The sequence below is a fragment of the Siphateles boraxobius genome, unplaced genomic scaffold (genome assembly GCF_051911475.1).
Source record: "Siphateles boraxobius isolate OS27281-9 unplaced genomic scaffold, OSU_SipBor_1 77, whole genome shotgun sequence".
Classification (NCBI taxonomy): domain Eukaryota; kingdom Metazoa; phylum Chordata; class Actinopteri; order Cypriniformes; family Leuciscidae; genus Siphateles; species Siphateles boraxobius.
Window position 1 is genome coordinate 12316326 of NW_027509205.1, and position 24833 is coordinate 12341158.

Consider the following 24833-nt stretch of genomic DNA (forward strand, 5'->3'; position numbering starts at 1 on the left):
TCTCACAATAAGCAGTATAAAGTATAAATGTCAATGACTTTAACTCTATAACTCTATTGATACATTAATTTCTAAGGCTTCTAAATATTTTTAGCAAGTAGAAGGCCTTTTAGTATAAATCTAAAAATGTCCACATTTAGGCTGTGGTAAATGTGGATCTTTTTTAGTTTTAAATTTTATAAAGTAAACTTAAGTGTAACTTTTTTATATTAATATTTTAAAATGAACTGAACATTTATTTGTATTTGCAAATAATCTCGCAATCATGACTGTATTGCATAGCATTGTGTTTTTCTCCACACAATTAAAACTACAGAGCTTTCTTTGATCAAAAATCTAAGCATTTAGATGTTATCTTATTAAGACATATATTTGGGAGATATTGAGTGACGACTGATAGATACCTTAATGCAGTTTATGCAAGTAGTCTGCTTATACTGTTTTCACTGAAAATTTGACTGATTTACATTACAAGCTATAAGAATTTCATCTCACTTTTTTGCCATATAAATAAGTAAACAAATTCTGCACCAAATAGCATTTTTGCTCGGTATGGACCTGTAAATAAAATTGAGGTGTTTTTCTCCTCTGAGTGTAAACTCGATATTCTCATTATATCATACTATATGGGACATAAAAGCCATTAAATGCCAAAAATGTATACAAAACAGAAAACATATGCAAATTGTTTTTTTAGATTTTCTTTTATAATATGACAAAAAGGTTCAAGAAACTGTTCCGTTTAAAAAAACATTTATTTCATGTCAGGCATTAAGGGGTAAAACATGGAATTAACTTTTAAAAAATTCCTTATATTTTTTGAGTTTTTTCATGGCCTTGGGAATGCTTATGATTATTCCAATAATGAAAAAGGACCAAGACATAAACTTCCCCTTTCCCTCATGTACATTTTAACCCAAAATCTTAAATCTGAATATAAAAATGTTCATGGACCTGCCTCTTATATGTCAACAACCCATTTATCCTATTAAATATCCGGTGGGCAAAGGTAATACCATAGTATGCTGGTAGATATTCAGCGCGCGCGCACACACACACACAGATGTAGATTATCAGGAATATTAGATGGTTCCTTCACGGACTCATAAACATGGCGGCCGCTCGCCTGCAGCAGCAGCAGGGCTGGGCCTGTGTGTTTAAACGCTCACTACACAAGTAAACACATCTGAATAACGTCATGACATATTAAAACAACATGCAGCGACACATTACAACGCCAGTCTATCTCCTTTAAAAATGCATGCCTCACTTATGACATTTGTTATTTAGTAAATGGTTTTATCGACCGGCTGTGGATTACGACGAATCTGACAATGCAGCAGTTATTTTTGAAGTTCAAATCTCTTGAGTGTGACTGAAAAAAGAACAGTCCGCTGTTCAATCACATGACACCAAAAAGAGGATGTTTTCATCCTTGCCCTTGTAGTCATTCACTGAATTAAAGGCATACGCCCATGAAAATCAATTGGCCAGAGAAAACACAAGTATTTCTATATCAGGGACGAATAATAAGACACACAAATTATCTTTCGACCCACTCTTATAGAATTGTAAGGTACTAAAACACCACAACACATTAAAAACGTATATCGTTCAAGGATACACCGACTTTACTCAGTGATTAATAACGGAGACCAGATATTGATGGGAGACTAACGTTAGCAACATATCCGGCGATGACATAGTTGCAGTAACGTTAAGTCAGAATGATCCACCACAGATATAAATCTGATCAAACCATTTAATTATTCTAAAAAGCACTAAATCAAGTATGACATTGTAACATTATGAATTGGCTTCCTTGAGGATCGCACGGTACGATGTCCGATTTGAGAACAACTCGTTCTTTTGATTCGGATCCTTGCTAGGAACCGGTTCCCCAGTCGGTATGAACTGATGTCACGAATACAATAGGTCCGAGAGGTTCTGGAGTCAACTCACGGACTGACTTACTCAACGGAGAATCGTTTTCCCCCCCACCTAATCCTCGATGCTGATAACCGACGATTGAGGTGACAGTACGAGCATTTGGAGTGTAACAAGGATACGGATCGCTGAATCAGTTTTGAGCCGGTACTGTCCGAAAGAACCGATTCGTGGAAATGTGCCGAACTTCCCATCACTAATCGGACTTCTTTCTATGAACTCGGTGACTTTCTTTGCATAACCCTCAAATGGGTTTGTCATTTCAACATTTATTTTCATATATAAATATAAATAAATAATAAGAGTATAATACCACTATTAAGTTGCGCTAAAGCAATCAACTGCAAAAAAAAAAGAAGCAAAACATTAATTCCCATTCCTAAACGCAACTCGGGCAATGTATACTCAAACTCAAATGTATAAGTATTACAATCATCTTAGAGAGAAAATGACACTTACCGCTTTATATCCACACGTAGAGACGACTAGAACACCATAGAAATCCTGCACGGTGCCAATTCTCCAATGACGTCTACAACCAGCAGCAAAAATCAAAAAAGACTGACGGTTAAGTTCTTAATAGTTCCTTTTTTGTTATATACACCCATTATAGCTCCGTTTCATTCTCCAGCACCGCGCAAGATGATGTTTTTATTAGGCTGATGCTGGTGTCGTTGGACCGTTCCTCTAGCAGGCTTAGGATATGGATGAATGCCTTGATTTACTGAAATGATTACGTCAACTGCCGTGTCAACATCGTGAATGACAGAACGTCTGGCCAATAAGAACTGAGTATTGTGTGAGCGAAGCGTTGTGTAGCCAATAAGAACGCTGGAAAAACTAAAGTGGGCTGGGCAGCCGTGACGCAATACTGCAGGGTCGCTTATGATCCGCTGTGGCGTGGCATCATACTACACAAAAGTGAAGGGCGCCGCCTAGCAGAAACACGGATAAAACGGAAATTAATTAAAAGAACAGTTTAGGAGAATCCTAAATTGCTCCCTATTATGTGATCCAACTAATGTTCTTTCAAAAAATAATTACACCCATTATTTTCAAAAATAATCCTCTCTTGAATCCTCTCAAAACAATACATAAAGCAAGGTGACCAATTAATACAAATAGAAGCTGCTTCCTCATATACCACACTTAAAATGTTTTCTACCACTGATTGACAATTATGTCTTATTTTATTTTATGATGTGGCCAAGACTAAATTGTGCCCAGGGTTATTCCTGTTAACTAAAACTAAAACGTAAATATTAACTGAAATATTTAACAAAAACAAAAATTCAGCATTTATCATTTGCATTTAGTTAATTTTGATGTACCAAAATAACTAAAACTAAACTAAAAATTAAACAAAAAAGTACTAACACTTTAAAATTGAAGGGAGAACAATACTAAATCAACAGCCAGTGGTCATCCATGAAACAATTAAATATTTAATAACTTAGTTTTGTAAAAAAAAAAAAAAAATGAATTTAAGAGGACAAGTAAAAAAGGTGCAATTGCTATCATTGTGTGTGCATTACCATTTATTACAGTTCAAAAGAATTTTGTAACAAAGGAAGCAAATTCCTGTACAGATAAACCCTTTTAAGTCACTGGAAAAACTCTTTAATTTATGCTGCAATCCAACAACTGGGGTTAACATTAATAACAAGAGATGATGACCCTTTATGATCCAAAACAAATGTTGGTGAACAGAACAAAAAAACAAAAAAACATGATATACTGGCATTTTTATGATGATCATGCTACAACACAGCTTCACATTCTCTTATTTGATCCAGGGTTTCAGCTCTGCTTCAGCTTTTAGTCAAATTGTTGTGCAAACCAACAAAATTCAAATACAGAGTCAGTCACCATCTGATGCTTCATCAATTTACACCAACATCTATTGTATTTTCTACAAGACAGTCTAAAGCTTATTAATTTATTCAAAATATACTGTACTTCTCCAACCATACCAAATAAACAGCAGGTTAGGGACTGAACTGTAAACTGCATGTCTACAGCCAATGTTTATTGAGTGTAAAAATGGAAATACTGGTGTTACTTGACAACATTCTTCCAAATATCTCACAAACATGAACCCTCAGTGTTTACTGTCAGAACCATTAAAATGTATATGTGATGTCAACGAAAACAAAATAAGAATGTCTATATATGCGGTTTTGAGTGAGAATGTGTGCCCTTTCAGCTTGATGTGTATGCAGAAATACAAATTCAAAATCAAAATGTTTCAAAAGTCTAAACTTTATTATGTTTCAATTTAGAATCATGAGCCATTCAGACAGTGGCTCCATAAAGAGGATAAAGGGAGGCAAAAACTATTTTGGTACGGTCATCTTTTTTTTCTGTTTCTCTTCAGTTTACTTCCAGCGTGATAAAAACATTTATACTGAGGGGCAAGCTTGGCTCACTGAGAAAACTCAAAAGCGACCGCTCTGCTTTTCTCTCATCCAGGCCTGGATACGCTCCTTCAGCTCTGGGACTGTGGAGAGACGGGGAAAATACAGAGTCAGCATTATAAAGTCTAACAATTACAAAAAGTCGAGCCACAGAGTGCATTTGGCAGCAGGCCTGAAGAAAGCAATCTTTGAAAAAGCGGTGTGTGGTTGGTACCTGGTTCCAGCATGCTCTCTGTGAGAGGCTGTCTGTTAAAGGGGTCGGTGGGAGAGTTCAGGAGGTGTCGCAGAATGATGGATCGGTCCATGATGTTGCCAGAGGGAAGTTGCACGGGATCAGTCATAAGAGTGTCCATCAGCGGGTCTGTTCAGGTAGGAGCACACTGTTATTTACTAACTTCAATCGACTAGTAAATCTGTTGCTATTCAAATGTTTGGGGTCAGTAAGAATTTCTTTTTTTGAAGAAGAAGAATGCATACTTTTATTATGGAAGGATTCATTGCAAATTTATAAAGAGTGGCAGTAAATACATTTATAATGTTTACATTAAAATCTAAACTTTCTATTCATCAAAGAAGTTTTCAACATTGGTAATAACTACATTATATTGTTATTATCATTGATAATAACTACTAACTACATTAGTTAGCATGAACTAATAATGAATTGTACTTATTCAGCTTTTATTAACCTTTGCTAATGTTAATTATTTAATGCACTGTGAACTAACATGAACAGCTGTATTTTTATTAACTAACGTTAACAAAGATTAACAAATACAGTAACAAATGTATTGCTTATTGTTATTTCATGTTAGTTAATACAGCCTCAAATCAGAAAAGGTTGGGACATGTTGTAAAATGCAATAAAATCAAGAATCTGTGATTTGTTAATTCTATTTAACCTTTTATGAACTGACAAAAGTACAAAGAAATGTTTTCACTGACCAACATAATTGTATTTTGTAAATATGAACAAATTTTGATTTTGACGGCTGCAACACACCCCAAAAAAGTTGGGACAGAGACCAAATAAAAGTGAAAAGATTATCCAAATTAGATTATCCAACTATTTTGAAACAGAGTCCACAATGAGCAGGTGAATTGGTAATAGTTGAGGGTATCATGTTTGGGTGTAAAAGTGCTTCTCAGTCTTTTTAAGCAAAGATGGGTCATGGCTCATCACTTTGTGCCAAATATCATGAGAGAATTGTCAAACAACTAAAAAAATCCCATTTCTCAATGCAAGATTGCAAAGCATTTATGCCTTTCATCATCTTCCATACATAATATTGTCAGGGTTCAGGGAATCCAGAGAAATCTCAGTCTGTGTTGGGTAAGGCAGTAGACCTCTGTTGAATGTGCGTGACCTTTGAGCCCTCAGATGGCATTGCACAAGATACCATCATGCTAATCCATTAAATACAGACACATGTGCTGAGGAGTAATTTGGAAAACCGTTTTCACTGAACACAGTCTGACGCTGCATCAAGAAATGCCACTTGAATCTCTGTTACGCAAGGAGAAAGCTTTACATCAGTTCTATGTGGAGATGCCGGCGAGTTCTCTGGGCCTGAGCTCATCTCAGATGGTCTAGAAGAAAGTGGAAAGGTGTGGTGTGGTCAGATGAGTCCATGTTTCAGCTTGTTTTTGGGAAAACATGGACATCGAGTTCTCAGTCCCAAAGACGAAAGGGACCAACCAGACTTTCACCAGCGACAGGTGCAAAAGCAAACATCTGTGCTGGTATTGAGGTGCATCATTGCGAATGGTATGGGTAACTTGCATTATTGTGAAGGTACCATTGACATGGAGGCATATATTTGGATTGTACAGAGACATAAACTGCCATCAAGATTGACATCTTTCCTGGGAAGCAAGACAATGCCAGGCCTCATTCTGCACATGCTAAAACTCAGTGGTTTCTAGACACTCTGCACCATAGAAGGGATGTGCCTGCCTGTTTACTGCAGTCCAGATACGTCTCTTATGGAAAATGTATGACCCATCATGAAAAGGAGAATCAGGCAACGATGACCACAGACTGTTGAGCGGCTGTCTTGTATCAGACAAGATTGGGCAAATATTCCACTACCAAAACTCCAACAATTAGTATCCTCAACTCCCAAATGATTAAAAAGTGTAATTAAAAGGGGAAGGTGAAGTGACACAGTGGTAAACATGTCTCTGTCCCAACTTTTTTAGGGTGTGTTGCAGCCATCAAAATCAAAATTTGTTCATATTTACAAAATACAATTATGTTGGTCAGTGAAAACATTGGAAAACATTTCTTTGTACTTTAGTCAGTTAATAAAAGGTTAAATAGAATTAACAAATCACAGATTCTTGATTTTATTGCATTTTAAAAAATGTCCCAACTTTTTCAGATTTGGGAGGGGTACATTAACTAATGTATTGTAAAGTGTTACCATAGAAACTCTTTAAATCAGAATGATTTCTGAAGGATCATGTGACACTGAAGACTGGAGTAATGATGCTATAACGTTGCATTTCAAAACATTTAAATAGAAAATATCATATAATATTTCATAATATTACCGTTTTACTGTATTTTGATCAAATAAATGCAGTCTTGGTGAGCCTAAGATACTTCTTTCAAAAACATTAACAACTGACCACAAACTTTTAAACAGTAGTGAATGATTAAAAGTATGACGTAGCTAAAGACTCGATGACCCTCACCTTTAAACTCATCTGGGGCGTCGCTGTAATCCATCTCAGACTGAGAATTGCGAGCTACTATCTCCTCCACCTTCTCCAACAGAAGTTTGAATTTCTCAATAGCAATGGTGGATTTTATGCCCGCCTTTCTCATTTTGGAAATGACCTCCTCAAAGAGCTCCCTGCTGTATGACCGCTGAAAATGAGCAAAGAATAAATACATTTTGAGTTATACACTATTTGTCTTGCGATACAGTTAAAATAATTTTGGTGAGTAAATACACACCTGGTCATCTGCAATGGCTTTAGCAAATCGAGCACAGTCCAGCTGCAGGTAGATATCAGTGAGCTGATCCAGGAGCTTCTTTGGCTCAAAACCGTATTTCTCTGGGTTTTCCACTTTTAGGTCTCGACATTTAGGCCCACATAGCTGCTGCAGGTTATAATTCAACATGGCAGCCAGACGAGGACCCAGTTCCTGTTCAATACAATATAATACACATCAGTCATCCCAACAAGAAATGTTATCATTTTTGTGCATTGTAAACAGAACCTATGATGCAGTATTTATTTATTAGTGTCATTAGAAGTGCCCTTTCTCAAATCTCCTGAATAAACTCAATGATCTGACCCTGGCAGCAGCTCAATTTTCCCTGAAGACTATAAATACCTGCAGAGAGCAGAGCGCAGGAGATTCATTTACAGGCAAGCAGCAGATTACAATCCTCACGCTTTTTCCTAACAAGCAAACCTAAATAGATTTGGTTATGCTCTACTTTACCACTTTTTAGGAGCTTCCTAATGCAAATCTGTTTGTTGCTTGCTAAAGTTTCCTCAAGACATGTTTCTTCAACTGCTTCTACTCTAATTAAACTGCTTCTACTCATTTAATAAGCTTTTTAGCTGTTCGTATACTTCCGTTCAAAAGTTTGGGGTAAGAAAGATTTTTATTATTTCCTGAAATTAATACTTTTATTCAGCAAAGACACATTAAATTGATCAAAAGGTGATCAAAAGACATTAAAAGACATTTAAAATGTTACAAAGATTTCAATTTAAAATAATTACTGTTTTTTTAAACCTTCTATTAAATCAAAAATGTATCAAAGTTTCCACACAAATATAAAGCAGCGCAACTGTTTTGGTCACCGTGATTTTGGCAAGACAGACATGTTTCTGGGTCAATTTTGTAGATCCTGCAACAACATTCCTGTCCGAAAATTAAGTCCTACGCATAAGTTACCACTATATTCAGAGGGAAATTATATAATAATACTGTTGTGTAGAAGCACCTAACCCTGGTTGTAAGCCTAAATGACATAAACTGCAAAATTGTCCCTCAAATCTGATTGGTTGATCGGAATGTTGTTCCAGGATCAACAAAGATGTTGATGTACTTGGTGACTCATGTTCACCCAAAATTTTTCCAAATTGATAATAATAAGAAATCTTTAAGCACAAAATCAACATATTATAATGTTTTCTGAAGGATCACGTGATACTGAAGACTGGAGTAATGATGCTGAAAATTCAGCTTTGACAACACAGGAATAAACTGCATTCTAAAATGTAACAAAATAAACTGTTTTAAATAGTAATAATATTACATAAATACATTGATCAAATAAATATACAAATTTATCAAATAAATGCAACCACGAAGCACATAAAAATCTTTAGTGTCTATGCCATGATAAATGTCACAGAGTGTTTTTACAGCGCAACATGTTGTTTTACTTACAGGCCTGAGGAAGGGCTTTTGGACCTGTTTGGTGAGGATATGGAACATATCCACGGTCTCTGTGGCTAAAGCCAGGTATGATCGTGATACTCTCTCATCCTGAGTCAGCTGGGACTGACGGCTCTGCTGCTGCTCCTGAGGATCAGAACATTTCACATTCAATTAGATCTGATTGGAACTGGAGGACAAAACAATTAATGAATGTTAATGAATGTTAATGTTAATGAATGTTAATGTTAATGAAAGTAGAAACACTTCAGAACATCCATTCACTTTAAAACTCACTCCTCATCCTTTTATCCTTAAAGGGATAGTTCACCCAAAAATTCTGTCAGTATTTAGTCACCCTCATGTTGTTCCAACCCCGTAAGACCTTCGTTCATCTTCAGAACACAAATTAAGATATTTTTGATGAAATCTGAGAGCTGGATCACTCCTCCATAGGCTTCTTAAGGGATTGAAACTTGCCAGCCCCGAAAAGTCATTAAAGACATCGTTAAAATAGTCCAAGTGACTACAGTGGCTCAATCTTAAGTTTATCAAATGACGGGAATACTTTTTGTGCGCAAAAAACAACAAAAATAACGACTTTATTTCAACTATTTATTTCCTTCTCTCTGGGCCTAGAGTCAGTTCACTAGTTTAAAAGCGTAAGCTTATGTGTTGTACGTCACACGCATCACCCACATGACCAGCGTCGGCCAATAGTGAGCCTACGTGTGACGTAGCTCTACGCAAGTAATGCTTTCTGTACACCTAAAGACTATCAGCTCACATCTAAAGACTTGGGTTCACAGTTTTTAGTCTCAGACTAAAGACTTGCGATAATATCAAACATGTTTGATATGAAAGACTAGAGAAAGACTGGCATAAATCGGGTCGCCGACTGCAGATTATCACCTCACATTTAACGATCGAGACGACGGGAGCGCGCCGAGACTCCAGTAAGATTCCTAAAGACTGTCGGTCTTTAGTATGAGACTGTGAAAATCCTTTGGTGTACACCCGTCATTAACTGACCAGAGGCCAACAGAGAAGGAAAAGAATAGTTGAAATAAAGTCGTTATTTTTGTTTGTTTTTGCGCACAAAAAGTATTCTCGTCACTTGATAAACTTAAGATTGAGCCACAGTAGTCTATTTTAACGATGTCTGTAATGACTTTTCGGGGCTGGCAAGTTTCAATCCCTGAAGAAGCCTATGGAGGAGTGATCCGGCTCTCAGATTTCATCAAAAATATCTTAATTCGTGTTCCGAAGATGAACGAAGGTCTTACGGGGTTGGAACAACATGAGGGTGAGTAAATACTGACAGAATTTTCATTTTGGGGTGAACTATCCCTTTAAAGCTAATGTTTTGGTTTTTTTCTGTGACACAATAGTGCATTATATCCATTATACATAATGCATTCAAAAGGGTGGGTAACTGAATTATTGGTCAAGTTGTGATATGTGCTGACCCTGGGCAGCTGGTCCCATTGCTCTTTATTCTTCATCTCCTCCTGAATCTCATGGATGCGTTTTAAAGACTCCAAACTCTCGTCCAGCAAAAAAGTTGTATCGTTAATTAACATGTTGATGTAGCGTACAAACTGTTTACCAGAGCTGTAGAATGAATGAGAGAGGGAAAATGTATTCAATTTTATTTATTTAGTATTAAATACATAAATATTTAAAATAATAATTTTAATGCAACAAATTTAACAAATAATTTAAATTTTAATAATTAAAATAATTTGATATAGATGGATGGATAGATCTAATTTTACACTATTTGTTTTTACAAAATATTAACTCATTTTTCAAATGAAACTTTTTTTTTTTCATTATCAAATTTCAGTCACTTAATCAGCCTGGATGATATATCGGTTTATTACCATTTCAAATTCCACTCAAAACTAAACACTGAACTCACTTGAACTCCTCCAGGAAGGTGCCTTGGTGGTTAATGTTTTGCCATAGGCTTTTGAATATGGTGCTGATGTGGTAACGGATGGTGAACTTGTCATAGAACTCACTTGTGGCTCCAGTGTGCTCCACATCTGGGGAGAAACAATCAATTAGCATAAAATCAAAATGCTCAGAATAGACCTGAAGATTAATTTTAGACACCCTTTCACCTGTGTAGAACTTCATGAGGGCAGGCACAAGCTGATTGACAGACAGTGGGTGGCTCTCCATCATCTCAAAGAAACGCTGAGTGCGCGGCTGCACCGCTGGGTTGGTAACGAACAGCACCTCCACCAGTTTGGCAATCAAGTATGGATTCTTTATGTAATTCTGACTGCAAAGGAAGACCACCAGGAAGGTCACAATGTCTTCAGTGCACGGCTCATAGAGAACCTGTGGAAAGTACCTGAGAAACAAAGGTTACAAAAGTTACATTTCACTAAAACAATAAAATGTAACTAAATTTGGGATTTTAATACTATGATGTGAACATTGCACGACTCTCATAAGACTTACTGCACAATAAAAAGCAAGAACTCAGCCACATCTTCTATGTAAAACTCTGGCAGTGCTGCAAAGTTTTTGGGGATATCTGGGTTCAGAGGCAGGGTTACGCTGTAAGGTTATAAAAGACAACAACAAGAAAATCAGAACACTACATCTCGAACTACAACTTTGATGAAAGAATGCAAGCGGTGAACTGACTGTGGGTAGGCAGGCTCCACCATGCGCAAGATGAGCTGGATGACCATACTGAAGAACTGGAGACATCTGCGCAGCAGGTTCTCGTCCAGCAGCCCTGCGTCTGCGCAGGCTTTAGAGCGCACCAGTTTCTGTCAACAAAGACAATGAGACAACGGATTCAAACATTTACGCTCCAAGCTATTCACTTACTACTCTAAATATGTACTTTGTTTACAAATAAGTATTAAAGTCTGTACAAGTTATATTAAGTATTCATAGTTTAACAATGAGAACTTGCTTTTTTCTTTTAAGAACATGCCAGATTTTGCTAAATGGAAATGTTTGAATTCTGAGAATGTAACAGTAAATGCACTCTACCTTTCAAAATTGAGGTTTTGAAGATTTTTTTTAATGTTTTTGAAGTCTCTTCTGCTCACCAAGGCTGCATTTATTTGATCAAAAATGCAGTAAAACAGCAATATTGTGAAATATGATAACAACTTAAGATAAATGTTGTCTATTTTAAAATGTTATTTATTCCTGTCCTGTGATGGCAAAGCTGAATTTTCAGCAGTCATTTACTCCAGTCTTCAGTGTCACATGATCCTTCAGAAATCATTCTAGCATGCTGATTTGGTGTTTATGAAACATTGCTTATTATTACCAATGTTAAAAACAACTGCTTAAAAAATTGGTGGAAACAGTGATACATTTTTTCCAGGATTCTTTGATGAATAGAAAGATCAAAAGAATGGCATTTACTTGAAAAAGAGACGTTTTGTAACAATAGAAATATCATTACTGTCACTTTTGATCAGTTTAATGTGACCTTGCTGAAGAAAGGTATTAATTTCTTTGGGGGAACAAAACTTACTGACCTAAAACTTTTGAAAGGTAGAGTAGGTAAATGTTTTTAAGTACCATAATATGGCACAGGACAGAGATCTTACTAATAAGCAATAACGGAATCGTAAATTATTTTCATTATCAATCATTATCCGTTTAATCAATTAGCTGTTGATGCCCTAATCTCATTAATACATATCTACAAAAGCTTTCTCAAGCAAAGTAAGGAAAGATGACATGGCATAAAATGTATTGCAAATAACATCTAAAAAATAACATTTATTGCAATTTTAAATTAAACGTGGAAATCAGAGATTGTACACGTTTTACTTTATGACCTTTTGCTCCCAAGCATTTAAAAAAAAAAAAATTATAAAATGTTATTTTTTTTGTTGATAAAAGACAAAAGCACACACCTTCAGTTGTGTTTTACATCTCTTCAGCATCTCCCGATGACGACTAGCCAACGGGGAATCCTTCCACTGGTTCTCACTGTTCTTCAGCTCTTCCACAGTTCTGTAACACACACACACACACACACACACACACACACACACACACACACACACACACACACACACACACACACACACACACACACACACACACACACACACACACACACACACACACACACACTTGTGTAAATTACCTTGTCTGACAGCTTAAGTAAAAAAAAGAAAAACTCAACAGAGTATTATTGGCCATCTAAGTGTTGTACCTGCTGCTGACAGCAGGGGTCATCGTGGTTCTGATCTGCCAGGCATCATGAGGCCAATACACAATGTGAGCAGCCTACTCCAGAGCTTTATATCTAAAATGTGAAGGACTTGAAACACTGCCACTGATGCAGCACTAGCACAGGAGCTGATATTTTTGACATTGTGGGCATAAGATGACTTTAGATCTGCTCTACAATAGGACTGCAAGAAAACACCTTCTGCAAGAGGCATTGGGACAGGACAGGATTAGCCCGTCTCGTCAGAGAGAGATTAAGGGCTTTTTCACAAAGTATGACAACAAAGAGTCACATACATGATAGGCTATCTATCTAGGCTAGGCTATCTTTTCTACACACTAATAGCAGAACTCAACCAGGCCTTGCCACATTTTTTCCATAAGCCTTTGGCATAATTTATTTAAATGAGGAATATTATGATGTGTACGTTCCTGGAAGAAAACTCAAGACTACAGATCGAGTCGTTTCAGGGAGTTCAGAAACAATGCGCACTGCTATAGAATAAGTCCCTTTGGAGTAGACTTTGTGCTTTGTAACTTTGCAGACCTTTTTCTTGCTCAAACAGCAACATTACACAATTGAAAATGTAAAAAGCACTAATATGACCAAAGTGACGCAATATAATACAAGTACAACAAAACTTGTGGTCTCTTGTCCGCGAAGTTTACGAGGCTGAGCCCCATCCGTCCTTTTATAATTAAGAGCTCATAAACACCCTTTCCGTAGCCGTGATGTGCCCTTCACGTACCCTTTTGCACTAGTGCGCACTTCACAGTGGACTATTACCTTAAATGATTTTTGTAACAAATAGTTTGTTTTTAGGACTGAATCTGTGCAAAGCACCTGTTCAGATCCCTGATGGCCCTCAGTCTTCGTATGTAGCGCCGGCAGCACGGGAGGATGGACAGATGATGTGCGTGTAGCGTTAAGAAGAAGCACTCTGTAGGGAACTTGGGCTCTGAAAACTTGGACGGGTCTTCACCTGTGAAGGAATTGGAGGAACGGTAAATGGGTTGTCTTAATTCAAACTGAGCGTCTAAAGCGATTTGTGTGTTCCAGAACAGAGCCCGCACTCACGCAGCTCGGTGAGCCAGCCCTTCAGATCCTCCATCGTGGCATTGAGCCGGGTCTCTTCACGGCTGAGGTTCAGCCGACACTTGGGGTGGAAGATGTAGAGAGAATCCACTGTGTCCAGCTTGATCTTCATACTGAGCTGCTGCAGCACCCACAGGAAGTTCATCATGAAGCCGTCTGTGGACACCAGTTTGTCATCGGTCTAAAGAAAGAAAGGGGGAGAGAATCATATAATGTGGTATTAATGTGTTAAAGAGGAATGTGTTGTTTTGAAAAAGACATTTGAGTAGACATACCTGCATCTGAGCCTTTTTAACATTACGATTCACCAGAGCTGCCATGTAGCTCAAAGCCGCTTCCCTTGTCTCTCCATTCAATAAGATGTTGTGCAAGATTTTAAACAGATCTCCCTGGAAAACCAACATCATCACACAGAATTACAATATATCTTTTTTCTTCCCTTTCAAAGATGTCACTAAATATCATTTCAGCAGCACATTTGAACATTTCATCTGGATGCCAAATTTAGAAGTGTATTACATCAGAAGTTTAAGATAAATGATAATAGTTATCGGTGTATTTATGTTCGATGTGCATTCATTTTGAATGTTCAAATGTTTTATGTCAATGTAATATTATTTGGAGGGAATAATTACTGAACAATTTAATATTTAATTACAAAATAATTCCATGAATTAGATACATGACTCACCACTCAATGAGTGGATTTTAGAATTTTGCCTTCATCAACACTTATATAGTCAAATTCTGTTTGTTTTATACTTATATTTTTCATTCCTGTTCTGTTTTGAACACCGTTAAATTGCTGTGGAAAGAGGGGAACTACAATACATGTTTACAAACGTTTCGTTTTATTTACCGGTATTTTACATATTTTGCTCAAATAAATAAGTTGCAATTTATTCAGCAAATGCAACTTTTCTGAAGTTTCTTTTCTGTCAACAACACAATTTTTAACCTGGTGCAAAGTATTTTCTGGAGAAAACCGTATGTAATATTTTAATGATAAAAGAATTCTAAATATTTCATTATAAATGCTGTGAAAATCTAATGTCAGCTGGGGAAAGTGTACTTAGAGCGGGCTTCTTGCTCCAGATATGAGGGTCATGTTACCCCATGCTAAATTAATATCTAACAGTTACAACTTAAAAATAAATGCACATTCTTAATCTCACCTCATTCATATGAAATTATACTTTTTATAATCATATAAGAAAGACCAAAAACTGAAGCTTCCATTTTCACCTTTGCTCTATAAAAAGAATATCCCCCCAATATTATAGGAGCTCATTAGAAATCTATGAGTATGTGATATGATGGTCATTCACCCTGGCAGACTCCAGATAATGCTGCAGTGACTGGCTGACCACACGGGTGTTCTCGACAGTGATGGCAGGGCCAGAGAAGAACTTGTCTCCCACTTTAGTCTAAAGAACAGCAAAATAGACATAAAAATAAACAACTTTCCTCCCATCATTCATCAATGCTGCACATTGTATTGTCCTTATTTGTTTTAAATAACTGAGTGAAATGACTTACGTCATCCTCAGCAAACACAGAAAGACTGAAGAACGCTCCGAGGAAGGATAGTCTTTGAATTTCTCTTCCTGTCCCAGGACTGAGAGGGTCAGGACACCACAATGACAGAGAGGTAATCTAAAAATACACACAGACAGACAATATTAAGAGTGAACTGCATAACCTGACCGGCTTGAGTGTGTAAGCTCTTAGAAAACCTACCAAATTGCATATAGGGTGAGTCTTCCCGAACTTGATTTCACAGAGCTCAGCCAAAGCCTGTAAAACAATAATATCATCATAACGTTATAGAAAAGAAACAGATGTCTGGAAGATCAGAGATATCTAACAGTGTTAATATATAAATCAAGGGAGCTTGTTTGGCCCTCATATGCCTGACAATACAGTCTTATTAAAGGGTTAGTTCACCTAAAAATGAAGATTCTGTCAGAAATTACTCACCCTCATGTTGTCCCAACCCCTTAAAACTTTCGTTTATCTTCGGAACACAAATTAAGATATTTTTGATGAAATCTGAGAGCTGTCTCACTCCTCCATAGGCTTCTAGGTGATTGAAACTTGCAAGCCCAGAAAGTTAGTTAAAAAACATGTTTAAAATAGTCCAAGTGACTACAGTGGCTCAACCTCAAGTTTATCAAGCGATGAGAATACTTTGTGCGCAAAAAAAACCCGACTTTATTCAATTATTCATTTTCTTCTGTGTGGGCCTCTGAGTGAGTTCTCATAGTGTAACAGCGCAGCGCTACATCAGAACGTAGGATCACTACTGGCCAACGTTGGTCATGTGTGTGATGCGTGTGATGCTGGCCAATAGTGAGCCTACGTTCTGACGTAGCGCTGCGCTGTTACACTACGAGAACTCACTCAGGGGCTCACACAGAAATATGAGGCCAGAAACTCACTCAAGAGGCCCATACAAAAATGAATAGTTGAATAAAGTCGCTATTTTTGTTTGTGTTTTGCGCACAAAAAGTATTATTGCCACTTGATAAAACTTATGGTTGAGCCACTGTAGTCACTTGGACTATTTTAACATGTTTTTTACTAACTTTCTCGAGCACCTAGAAGCCTATGGAGGAGTGAGACAGTTCTCAGATTTCATCAAAAATATCTTAATTTGTGTTCTGGAGATGAATGAAATCATTACGGGGTTGGAACGACATGAGGTTGATTAATTACTGACAGATTTTCCATTTTTGGGTGAACTAGCCCTTTAAGCTTTTAAAAGAACAACAAGTACTCTCTTACCATCAGAGGAAACTTGAAGTTGTCACTGTCAAAAGAACACTCTTTTACAGCTAAAGCAAGCCCTTGAAGAATGGGAACAAAGATCTGAAAGAACAACAACATTGATCATTCAAGACAAAAGTGACATACCTTTTCCTTGAGCTTAATTGACTTCCTAGCCATTTAAGAAAAACTTTCAAATTTCAACCAGCTGAAAACAAGGTGATTTTTAGTCGATGCATGAAGTCAGTTCCCCTCAAGTTCAAGTGCCCTTGCAGAGCAACCACAGGTGTGGTTCCTCATTTGACAAGCACAAAGAATTCATTTTGTGTATACACTACTTTTTTCTTTTAATGTTATTGAAAGAAGTCTCTTATGCTCACCAAGACTGCATTACTGTGACCAAGAATACAGTACTATTTAGAATACAAAAAACTGTATATTGTGAAATATTATCACAATTTCAAATAACCGTTTTCTATTTTTATATATTTTAAAATGTGATTTTTTCCTGTGATGTCAAAACTGAATTTTCAGCAGTCTTAAGTGATCCTTTGGAAATCAATCTAATATGCCGATTTAGTGCTCGTGAAACATTTATTTTTCAAAAGAACAGCATTTATTTAAAATAAAAATCTTTTTTTTATTTTTGTATAATAAATGTCTTGTCTTTACTGTCACTTTTATCAAATGTAATGAATCCTAGCTGCATAAAAAAAAAAAAAGAGTATTAAAATAAATTCTTTCTGGCCCCAAACTTTTGAACAGTAGTGAGACAATATTCTATCATTCAAAAACAAAAACATGTTTTGCTTCTAAATTGTGCATTTTCATTAATTAAAATAAATGCAAGTTTGTTCGATGTTTTTTTAATCTAATGCAGTGTCTAAAGTGTGCACACAGGAATCACTAAACCTAATGTAAATTTTATATCATTTTAAATACTTAGCTGTTTTCTCTAAAAACAAACAGAAGAAACATCTGAAATTATGTTTAATATCACTAGGAGTTTGCCATCAATAATAAAGGTCTCTTAAGCTTCAAATGTAAAATGATGCAGCATGCGGCCTGTCTCCATAATCTGCTGCAACTCCAACCTGTTTGAACACCTCCTCCTCCTGGTGAGTCATGCGCACCAACTCCTGGATGAAGCCGTACGGAAGGTTCCGGCACAGCATGTAGGGAACTAGCAGAGAGGGCTGTAGAGGGGCCCTATTTGGGAGCAAAGAGATAAAGGGAGGAGATGACAATCTCATTTAAAATGTATTATGCTTGTGTGAATTGAAACTGGCAGACCACACCACAGACCACACCATGCAACAAACTAATTTGCACACTTGGTTTAAACTGGAACTTGATTCTGCTCTCCTACTCCCCAGGTCTCTTTTCACACTGTATGTTTGCTTCATCAGCATTGCAATAGCAGCAGTTGACATTTACTACAGTAGTTAAACAATGAATTTGGAGGAGAAAGCACCAGATATCAGTCTTACTTCCAAAGTCCAACACATACAAAACGAAACCGTGCATAGACAGGAAGCTTTTAGAATCTTTTATGAGCCAAATTATGTCATTGGTAGAGGTTCACGGTTCAAGTCCATGACATTTTTTGAGTGTAGTGAGCTACAACAAACTGAATTCCAAAGGTTAAATCCACACCAAGAGCTCTAGTGTGAAAACACCTTCAAGAAATGAAAAAGGACCTTGAAAAAGGCTGCTGTTACTGACCTGGGCTGTGTGAGGGCACCTTGAAGCACAAGTGCAGCATGGGAAATGCACTGGGAACGAATGTTGCTAAGCAGCTGACTGACAGCTGGTTGGCTGCAGATCTGAAACAGAAGAGCATATGAATAACACTGTGTCTACACAGGAAATGACCCATGATGTGTTTGTGATGCAACGACGTGAGTCTGTCGCTGCTGCACATCATCTCAGAATGTTTACTAGTAGAATCTGATCACCTGAGCTTTACTGAAAAAAATTAACTTGCAATAAATGTATTCTTATTTTGTTTCAAATCTGCAATTACATATGATTAGAAACAAAAGATTAATAAATTAGAAGGGGTGAAACAATATATCGTGTCACAATATATCTCAATACAAAAATGCAACAATATGTATCCTGGATAGTTACAATGTATCATGGATAGTTCACCCAAAATGTGAGAAACAATTCTAGTTCTCAGAGTTTTAATGTCAGTACTACATTAAACAACTAGATATAATGTTGAATATAATGTAATGCAATGGGGAATATTTGTGTAAAAAGTGGCCTACATTATTTTAAAGTCCCTGTAAAGGCAATTTAAAAAGAAAAATTCTAAACACATCATAAATGTTAGAAATGTATTGCTAAAACATATTACAAAGACGGTGAACTGTGAAGTACTGAATTGTGGAGTTAGACCGTTAAACAGTTTTTCACCATTGCTATTTTCCGGATTTTTTGGGCGGGTCTAAAACGGGGCTCGATGACGCACTGGAGCCCCTGAGCTCCTGGACACGCCCCTACTTGGTGATGCAATAGAGCAACTGAGGCTGGCCGCTCCCCTAACAATATAAATAAAGCACATTCACGTCAGTTTGCCGCTCAATCGCGAGTTACTGTCAGTATTATTAGTTACTAAAGCCTACAGTTTGCTAGCTAGCTGTGCGTTGGTTACAGAAATGAGTACTACCTGGATGCGGTCACGTACAAAAAAGATCGGTGTCCTTATTTACATTACCGAAAAACGATCACATCAAGAAGAGGGGGATTAATTTTGTGAAGAGCCACTTTGATGGAGAGCTGAGGAAGACCGCAAACACCCGCCTGGGTAGTGATCATTTTACACGGGATAGTTTCGTCGGAGACAACTGGGATTCACTCATAATCCGCTGTTACTGGTGAATGGGGCCGAACCGACTATCTCCCGCCTCAGCCTTCATCCTCCCGTCGCGCCGACAACTGGTGAGCGTAAACTTCCCGCGAGTGGGTGTGGTTTCAGCACAGCCAGCGGACACGCCCCCAGCGTTTGTGATTTATTCAAGATTTTGATAGCTTATTTTATGTATTTGCCGGCTTTTTTTATCATTCAAATTTGGTTGGGTGGCTAATAACACATTTTTCTGTGGTGTGACAAACACAGAACACATACTTAATTTTTACTTTACAGGGACTTTAAATTTATCAGGTCAGTGACAGAGTGCAAGTATATTCATCTAAAATAATTCAGTTTTTTCAGCTTCAAAATCATGAATATTTTTATTCTGGTGTCACCATTGTCCTGTACATTGGGTTATCAGCACAAAGTCCAAGCCTATTCATTTACACCCACAATGTAATATCAAATTTAGCATTTTAAATCAACAGTACATTTTTTGAAGTATCGAAATATCGTATCGTGAGTTCAGTATCAATTTGTATCGAATTGTGACATGAGGGTATCGTTACACCCCTAAAAATTAGTAGAGCATAGATCAGACACCTCACTCAAGTACATTTTGATGTAAAAGTCTTAAATAAAATAAAAGTATTCGTTAGTACATTTAATTTCAGACAGACGGATAGTGAGACGGATAGAAACTGAAAAGGGTGGTTTGTGAAGCAAAGTGCTGCAACGCTTTTAGTGTAGACAGCTAAATTGATTAAAATAGAAGCAAATTACTTTTGACACATATGTCTATTGTAGACGGGGTGATACAAGGACAGAACACAACATGAAAGACTCACGCCAAAGAGGGAATTACCCTAGGCTTGACAAGACATGTTTTGTCTTTCGTTCACATTTTCAACACCTCCACCTCTCCTTTGACCTAAGGACAAATGTGTTCTGAAGAGGCGCTAAATGCTGGTGTATTTCCTTGCAACTCTTGTTATACCAGAAAATAATTCTGATGCCTGATGCCTGTGTTCTGATGCGACACCTGGGAACTGAATTTAGAAATAATGCTGTAAAAATGTGTGCAGAACGTTTATCAGCAGCTACCTTTGGGGCCTTCCTCTCTTCCATTCCCACACTGTCAAAACGCTCGATGAGGTAGTTGAGCATCTCCGTCTCTTTACAGGACTCTATGGTAAAGCGGTCACTACCTGAGTCACTAGTCATCCCCGCTCCGGATGCACCCAGGCTAGAGAGAGAAAGAGAACATTATGAGAAATCAACACTCCCTTCAATAAAAGAGCTGTAGACAAACCTTCTGGGAAAAACCCAAACTGAGTAAATAACCAAAACCACATTGCTTCAGCCACCCAGAGAGATGTCTTTCAAAATGAAATGATTCCCTTTTTCTCTAGCCACCAACCTTTCAAAATGAGTATCTTTAGAACAGCTATGACATCAGATATAAATGAAGGTTTATTCTCGATTTCAAGCAATGGTTAGAACAAACTTTACCCCACAAAGCAAGCAGTGTTTGGTGATCAGAGCCTGATAAATCATCTTACCCTGTTTTACCCTACAATTCAATAGTTTGGGGTCAATTTTTTTTTTTTATAAATGATCAATACATTTATTCAGTAATGACATCTTAAATTGTTCAAAAGTGATAGTAAAGACTTTTATATTGTGACAAAAGCTTTCAATTTTAAATAAATGCTATTATTTTGAACTGTCTAATTATCAAAGAGTCATGAAAAAATGTATCACATTCCACAAATACATTGAAAATAATAAGAAATGTTCCTTGAGTACCAAATTAGCATATTAGAATGATTTCTGAAGAATCATGTGACACTGAAGACTGGAGTAATGATGCTGAAAATTCAGCTTTGAATCACAAGAATAAATTAAAATTTAAAATACATCAAAATAGAAAACAGTTACATCACAATAAAAATTTTTTTTTACTTTTTTTATGTACATTATTTTTGATCCAATAAATGAAGCCTCAGTGAGAATAAGAGGGGAAAAAATGACCCCAAAATTTTCACCAGTAGTTTATGGACTACATGTACAAAAGTCTCCATAAGGAAAAAAAAAATTTGAGAAAAAAAATGAGTCTCAAATTTCAATGCAAACCTACATGTATTTTACATTTACTATAGGCATTTCCAACAAAACAAAACAATCTACTTTTCCAGGCTTAAGAGAGAAAAAAGAACGAAAAATAACTTAAAATTTAAACAAATCCCTGATATTTCAGCGTTTCTCATGAATATAGAAATGTACAAATATTATGTGGTCACATGCATTACAAACAACCTACCAATGTGATTTGAGTAATTGGAACACAAAATGTTTTGGACTCAGTTTACACTTATATTTAGCGCTGACCATTTGTCATTGGATCCCTTGAGATGGATGTTAATACCATGTGTAAATGACACTAAAAACTTATGACATGAGATCAACAAAAGCAGGCCTCTGATATCTGTGCTCCACTCGCAGGTCTTTCGTCATGAGACGGCATGCATTAGTGAACACTAGGGTGAGACAACACTCCACAGCAGGCATCTGGCTCTCATTAGTTCGGTTATACAGTCAGCTAGCATAATCTGAATGCCCGACAATCAGTCCTCCAGCACCACCGTTATTCAGCGCACACGTCCTGTGTGGAAAGGTCTTCTGGCTCACATTTCTGCTGTGGGCTGAATGGGCCTAAAAAATTCTTGTGCAATGGACACAATTTGAGCTGACAGCAAAGAAAAGCGAGAGAAATGCTGATTTTGTCAACCTGATGACATCAATCATCACATGTTTCAACTCCACTATTTGGTGTCTCTCTTTTTGCCCTCGCAATGCCAACATTGGGCACAGCGGGCTGTTGTTAGTGGCCAGGCAGCACGCTGAAGCATGCAACACACTTTGGCACTGATACCTGGACCCAAACTGAACCCCTGAAAAATCCTCCTCTTCCTCTTCGTCCAGCTCTTCATCACTGCTGTCCTGAGGCAAGTCGGACAGGGCGAAGAAGAGGAGGGATAAAGGGCTGGCGTGGCCACAGAGTGTGAATGAAAGCAGACAGATAGACTGTATGAAAACACAAAGTCGATGCAACTTCACATCTAATAGGGTGCTATAATAGAGTGGATATTTACATGCTCATTTTCTCTACTTTTACGTGTATATTGCCTGTTAAACAAGTTATAAAGTACATTTTATGAAATTCCTGTAATTTAATAACTGTTAAATGTAATTTTTAGCAAGTCTTCAAATCTCTATTTTCATATTGCACATTAAAATGTGATGCCTTAATTCGCTTGTGGCAATTAAAACAATGATTTTATTTATTTTGTTTTTTACTATTCATTTATTTTGACATACATTTTAATATCTGCACTTATCTCTTATTGCTCATAACATGAAAATAATTATCATCTTATTGGTGCTTTGGTTACCTGGTGTGTGAAAAAGCAGACAAATGCAACTTCTCATCTAATGGTTACAAAATGTTTAATTTATTGCTATCAGCCGATATTGGATATTTAATTGTGCATGCTAATTTTCTCTATTTTTACACATAGATTACCTGTTATACAAGCTACATTTAAATTAAAAAAAAAGTAAATTTAATAACACTGTTAAAAGTAATTTTTTAGCAAATTTTAAAATGAATATTGATTTTTCATATTGTATAAAAAAAAGTTTTGATGCCTTAATTCACTTATGGCATTTGAATTGATGATTTTACTTTAGTTTTTATTATTAGTTTATTTTAGCAAAATAGTATAACATTTTTATATCTGCTAATTATTGGTTAACGCCCATAAATGAAAACAATTATCAGCTTATTAGTGTGTGAAAACGCAGACTAATAGGCTAAATCAAAACAAAGACTACAAAGTCAATATAACTTCACATCTAACAGGGTGAAAAAGGTACCTAGAGGGCATCCGGGCAGCAAGTGCAGTCCGTCTGGCCACAGTGTTGGGGGAGCCAGGGGGTAAGGGTAAAGGCATGGAGCTTTGGGTGTTATGGTGTCTGGGGGAAGGGCTGGAGGGGACACCTGAAGTTGAAGGGGGCGTAAGTGTTCCAGATGGAGTAGATCTGGGGCTTGGGGTTATGGGGATGGAGGAGCTAAGGGAGTAGGGCCTGTATCTCTGGGAGGTGGGCAGAGGAACGGATGGAGAGGGAGACGGAAGGCTGGCAGGAGGGCGAGAGACCGGAGGACTGGGGGGAACTGGGAGGGCGGCTGTAGAAGCCAGTGGGACAGATGGAGCACCCAATCTGGCAGAGCTCAGAGCTAGTGGGTTTGGGCTACAACCGTAAAGACTGAAAACAACAAAGACATGGATGAAAATGAAGGAGGAAACACAGAAAATAGTAGGAAATTTAAAGAGAAATCAAGGATGTGAGACAAAGGGATGTAGGTGGATAAGTAGGTGGGTACATTATTAATTTTAAAAGAGATGTTGCCAGCTATCACACTTGCCTGGAAAGAGAGCTGGCACCAAATGAACCAGCACAGGGCATCATGGGACTGCCGCTCTGGCTGGAGGGTGGGATGAGAGTCAGGTGACGGTCTGGGGATCTGGCAGTGGTAATTGGCTGAGATGTGGCGGTCAAGCTGGCGAATGGGTTACAGTCACGTGAACGGGTGGACATCATCAGAGCTTCCATTAAAATCTGTCCGATCAGGTCTTTGAAGTCAGAGTAAACTAGAAGCAGGAAAATTAAATTAAATTAGGGGAAAAGCAGCAGAACTCTCTGTCTTACACCCTCCGTCTCTCTCAGTTCATACCATCCATAGGGTTCTTCTGGAATTCAGCAGCAAGTGAAGGGAGGAAGATAACATCACGGTCCTGATCCTTCCAGGAAACACGCAAGATCTTACAGATGAGCTGCAAAGCCTGCTCTTCAGAGACATCAGGATTGGATGAGGAATCCTGCAAGTATTAATTCAGCACAACTTGTTAGTTACAAACACATTAGATCTCAACTTTTTTGACTTGAATAGGGGCATTGTCCAACACAATAATTGAATATTTCCTGTATTTCCAGAAACTTGAAGTACTTTAAGTATATTAAATTAACCATGATTCATTTTGT

At 37.3% G+C, this 24833-nt stretch overlaps 2 protein-coding genes across 28 annotated transcripts in view; both read right to left on the reverse strand.

Annotated features, from left to right (window-relative positions):
* Positions 1-2682, reverse strand: part of kif1b (kinesin family member 1B) — a 77893-nt gene extending 75211 nt beyond the window's left edge. For 20 of the 26 annotated variants that reach the window (XM_077219162.1, XM_077219155.1, XM_077219150.1 and 17 more), the window contains exon 1: positions 2407-2652. The gene's annotated coding sequence lies outside the window, so the exon portion shown is untranslated. Of the gene's footprint in view, positions 1-2406 lie in introns of all 26 variants that reach the window. The other 6 variants (XM_077219164.1, XM_077219161.1, XM_077219156.1 and 3 more) reach the window with 3 other exon arrangements.
* A 785-nt stretch (positions 2683-3467) lies between these two features.
* The window catches only part of ube4b (ubiquitination factor E4B, UFD2 homolog (S. cerevisiae)), a 30500-nt gene continuing 9134 nt past the window's right edge, over positions 3468-24833 (reverse strand). The window contains exons 5-29 of one of the 2 annotated variants that reach the window (XM_077219167.1): positions 24526-24670; positions 24217-24442; positions 23667-24056; positions 22663-22773; positions 20832-20973; positions 18590-18690; positions 17959-18073; positions 16883-16966; positions 15836-15892; positions 15635-15751; positions 15424-15522; positions 14371-14484; positions 14078-14276; positions 13844-13982; positions 12678-12777; positions 11437-11564; positions 11248-11346; positions 10902-11137; positions 10697-10823; positions 10242-10386; positions 8785-8919; positions 7330-7521; positions 7065-7239; positions 4579-4725; positions 3468-4447 (exon numbers count right to left, since the gene is read on the reverse strand). In XM_077219167.1, the coding sequence (XP_077075282.1) occupies positions 4386-4447; positions 4579-4725; positions 7065-7239; positions 7330-7521; positions 8785-8919; positions 10242-10386; positions 10697-10823; positions 10902-11137; positions 11248-11346; positions 11437-11564; positions 12678-12777; positions 13844-13982; positions 14078-14276; positions 14371-14484; positions 15424-15522; positions 15635-15751; positions 15836-15892; positions 16883-16966; positions 17959-18073; positions 18590-18690; positions 20832-20973; positions 22663-22773; positions 23667-24056; positions 24217-24442; positions 24526-24670 (3585 nt within the window). In that variant the 3' untranslated portion in view covers positions 3468-4385. The remainder of the gene's footprint in view (positions 4448-4578; positions 4726-7064; positions 7240-7329; positions 7522-8784; positions 8920-10241; positions 10387-10696; positions 10824-10901; positions 11138-11247; positions 11347-11436; positions 11565-12677; positions 12778-13843; positions 13983-14077; positions 14277-14370; positions 14485-15423; positions 15523-15634; positions 15752-15835; positions 15893-16882; positions 16967-17958; positions 18074-18589; positions 18691-20831; positions 20974-22662; positions 22774-23666; positions 24057-24216; positions 24443-24525; positions 24671-24833) is intronic. The other variant, XM_077219168.1, reaches the window with a different exon arrangement.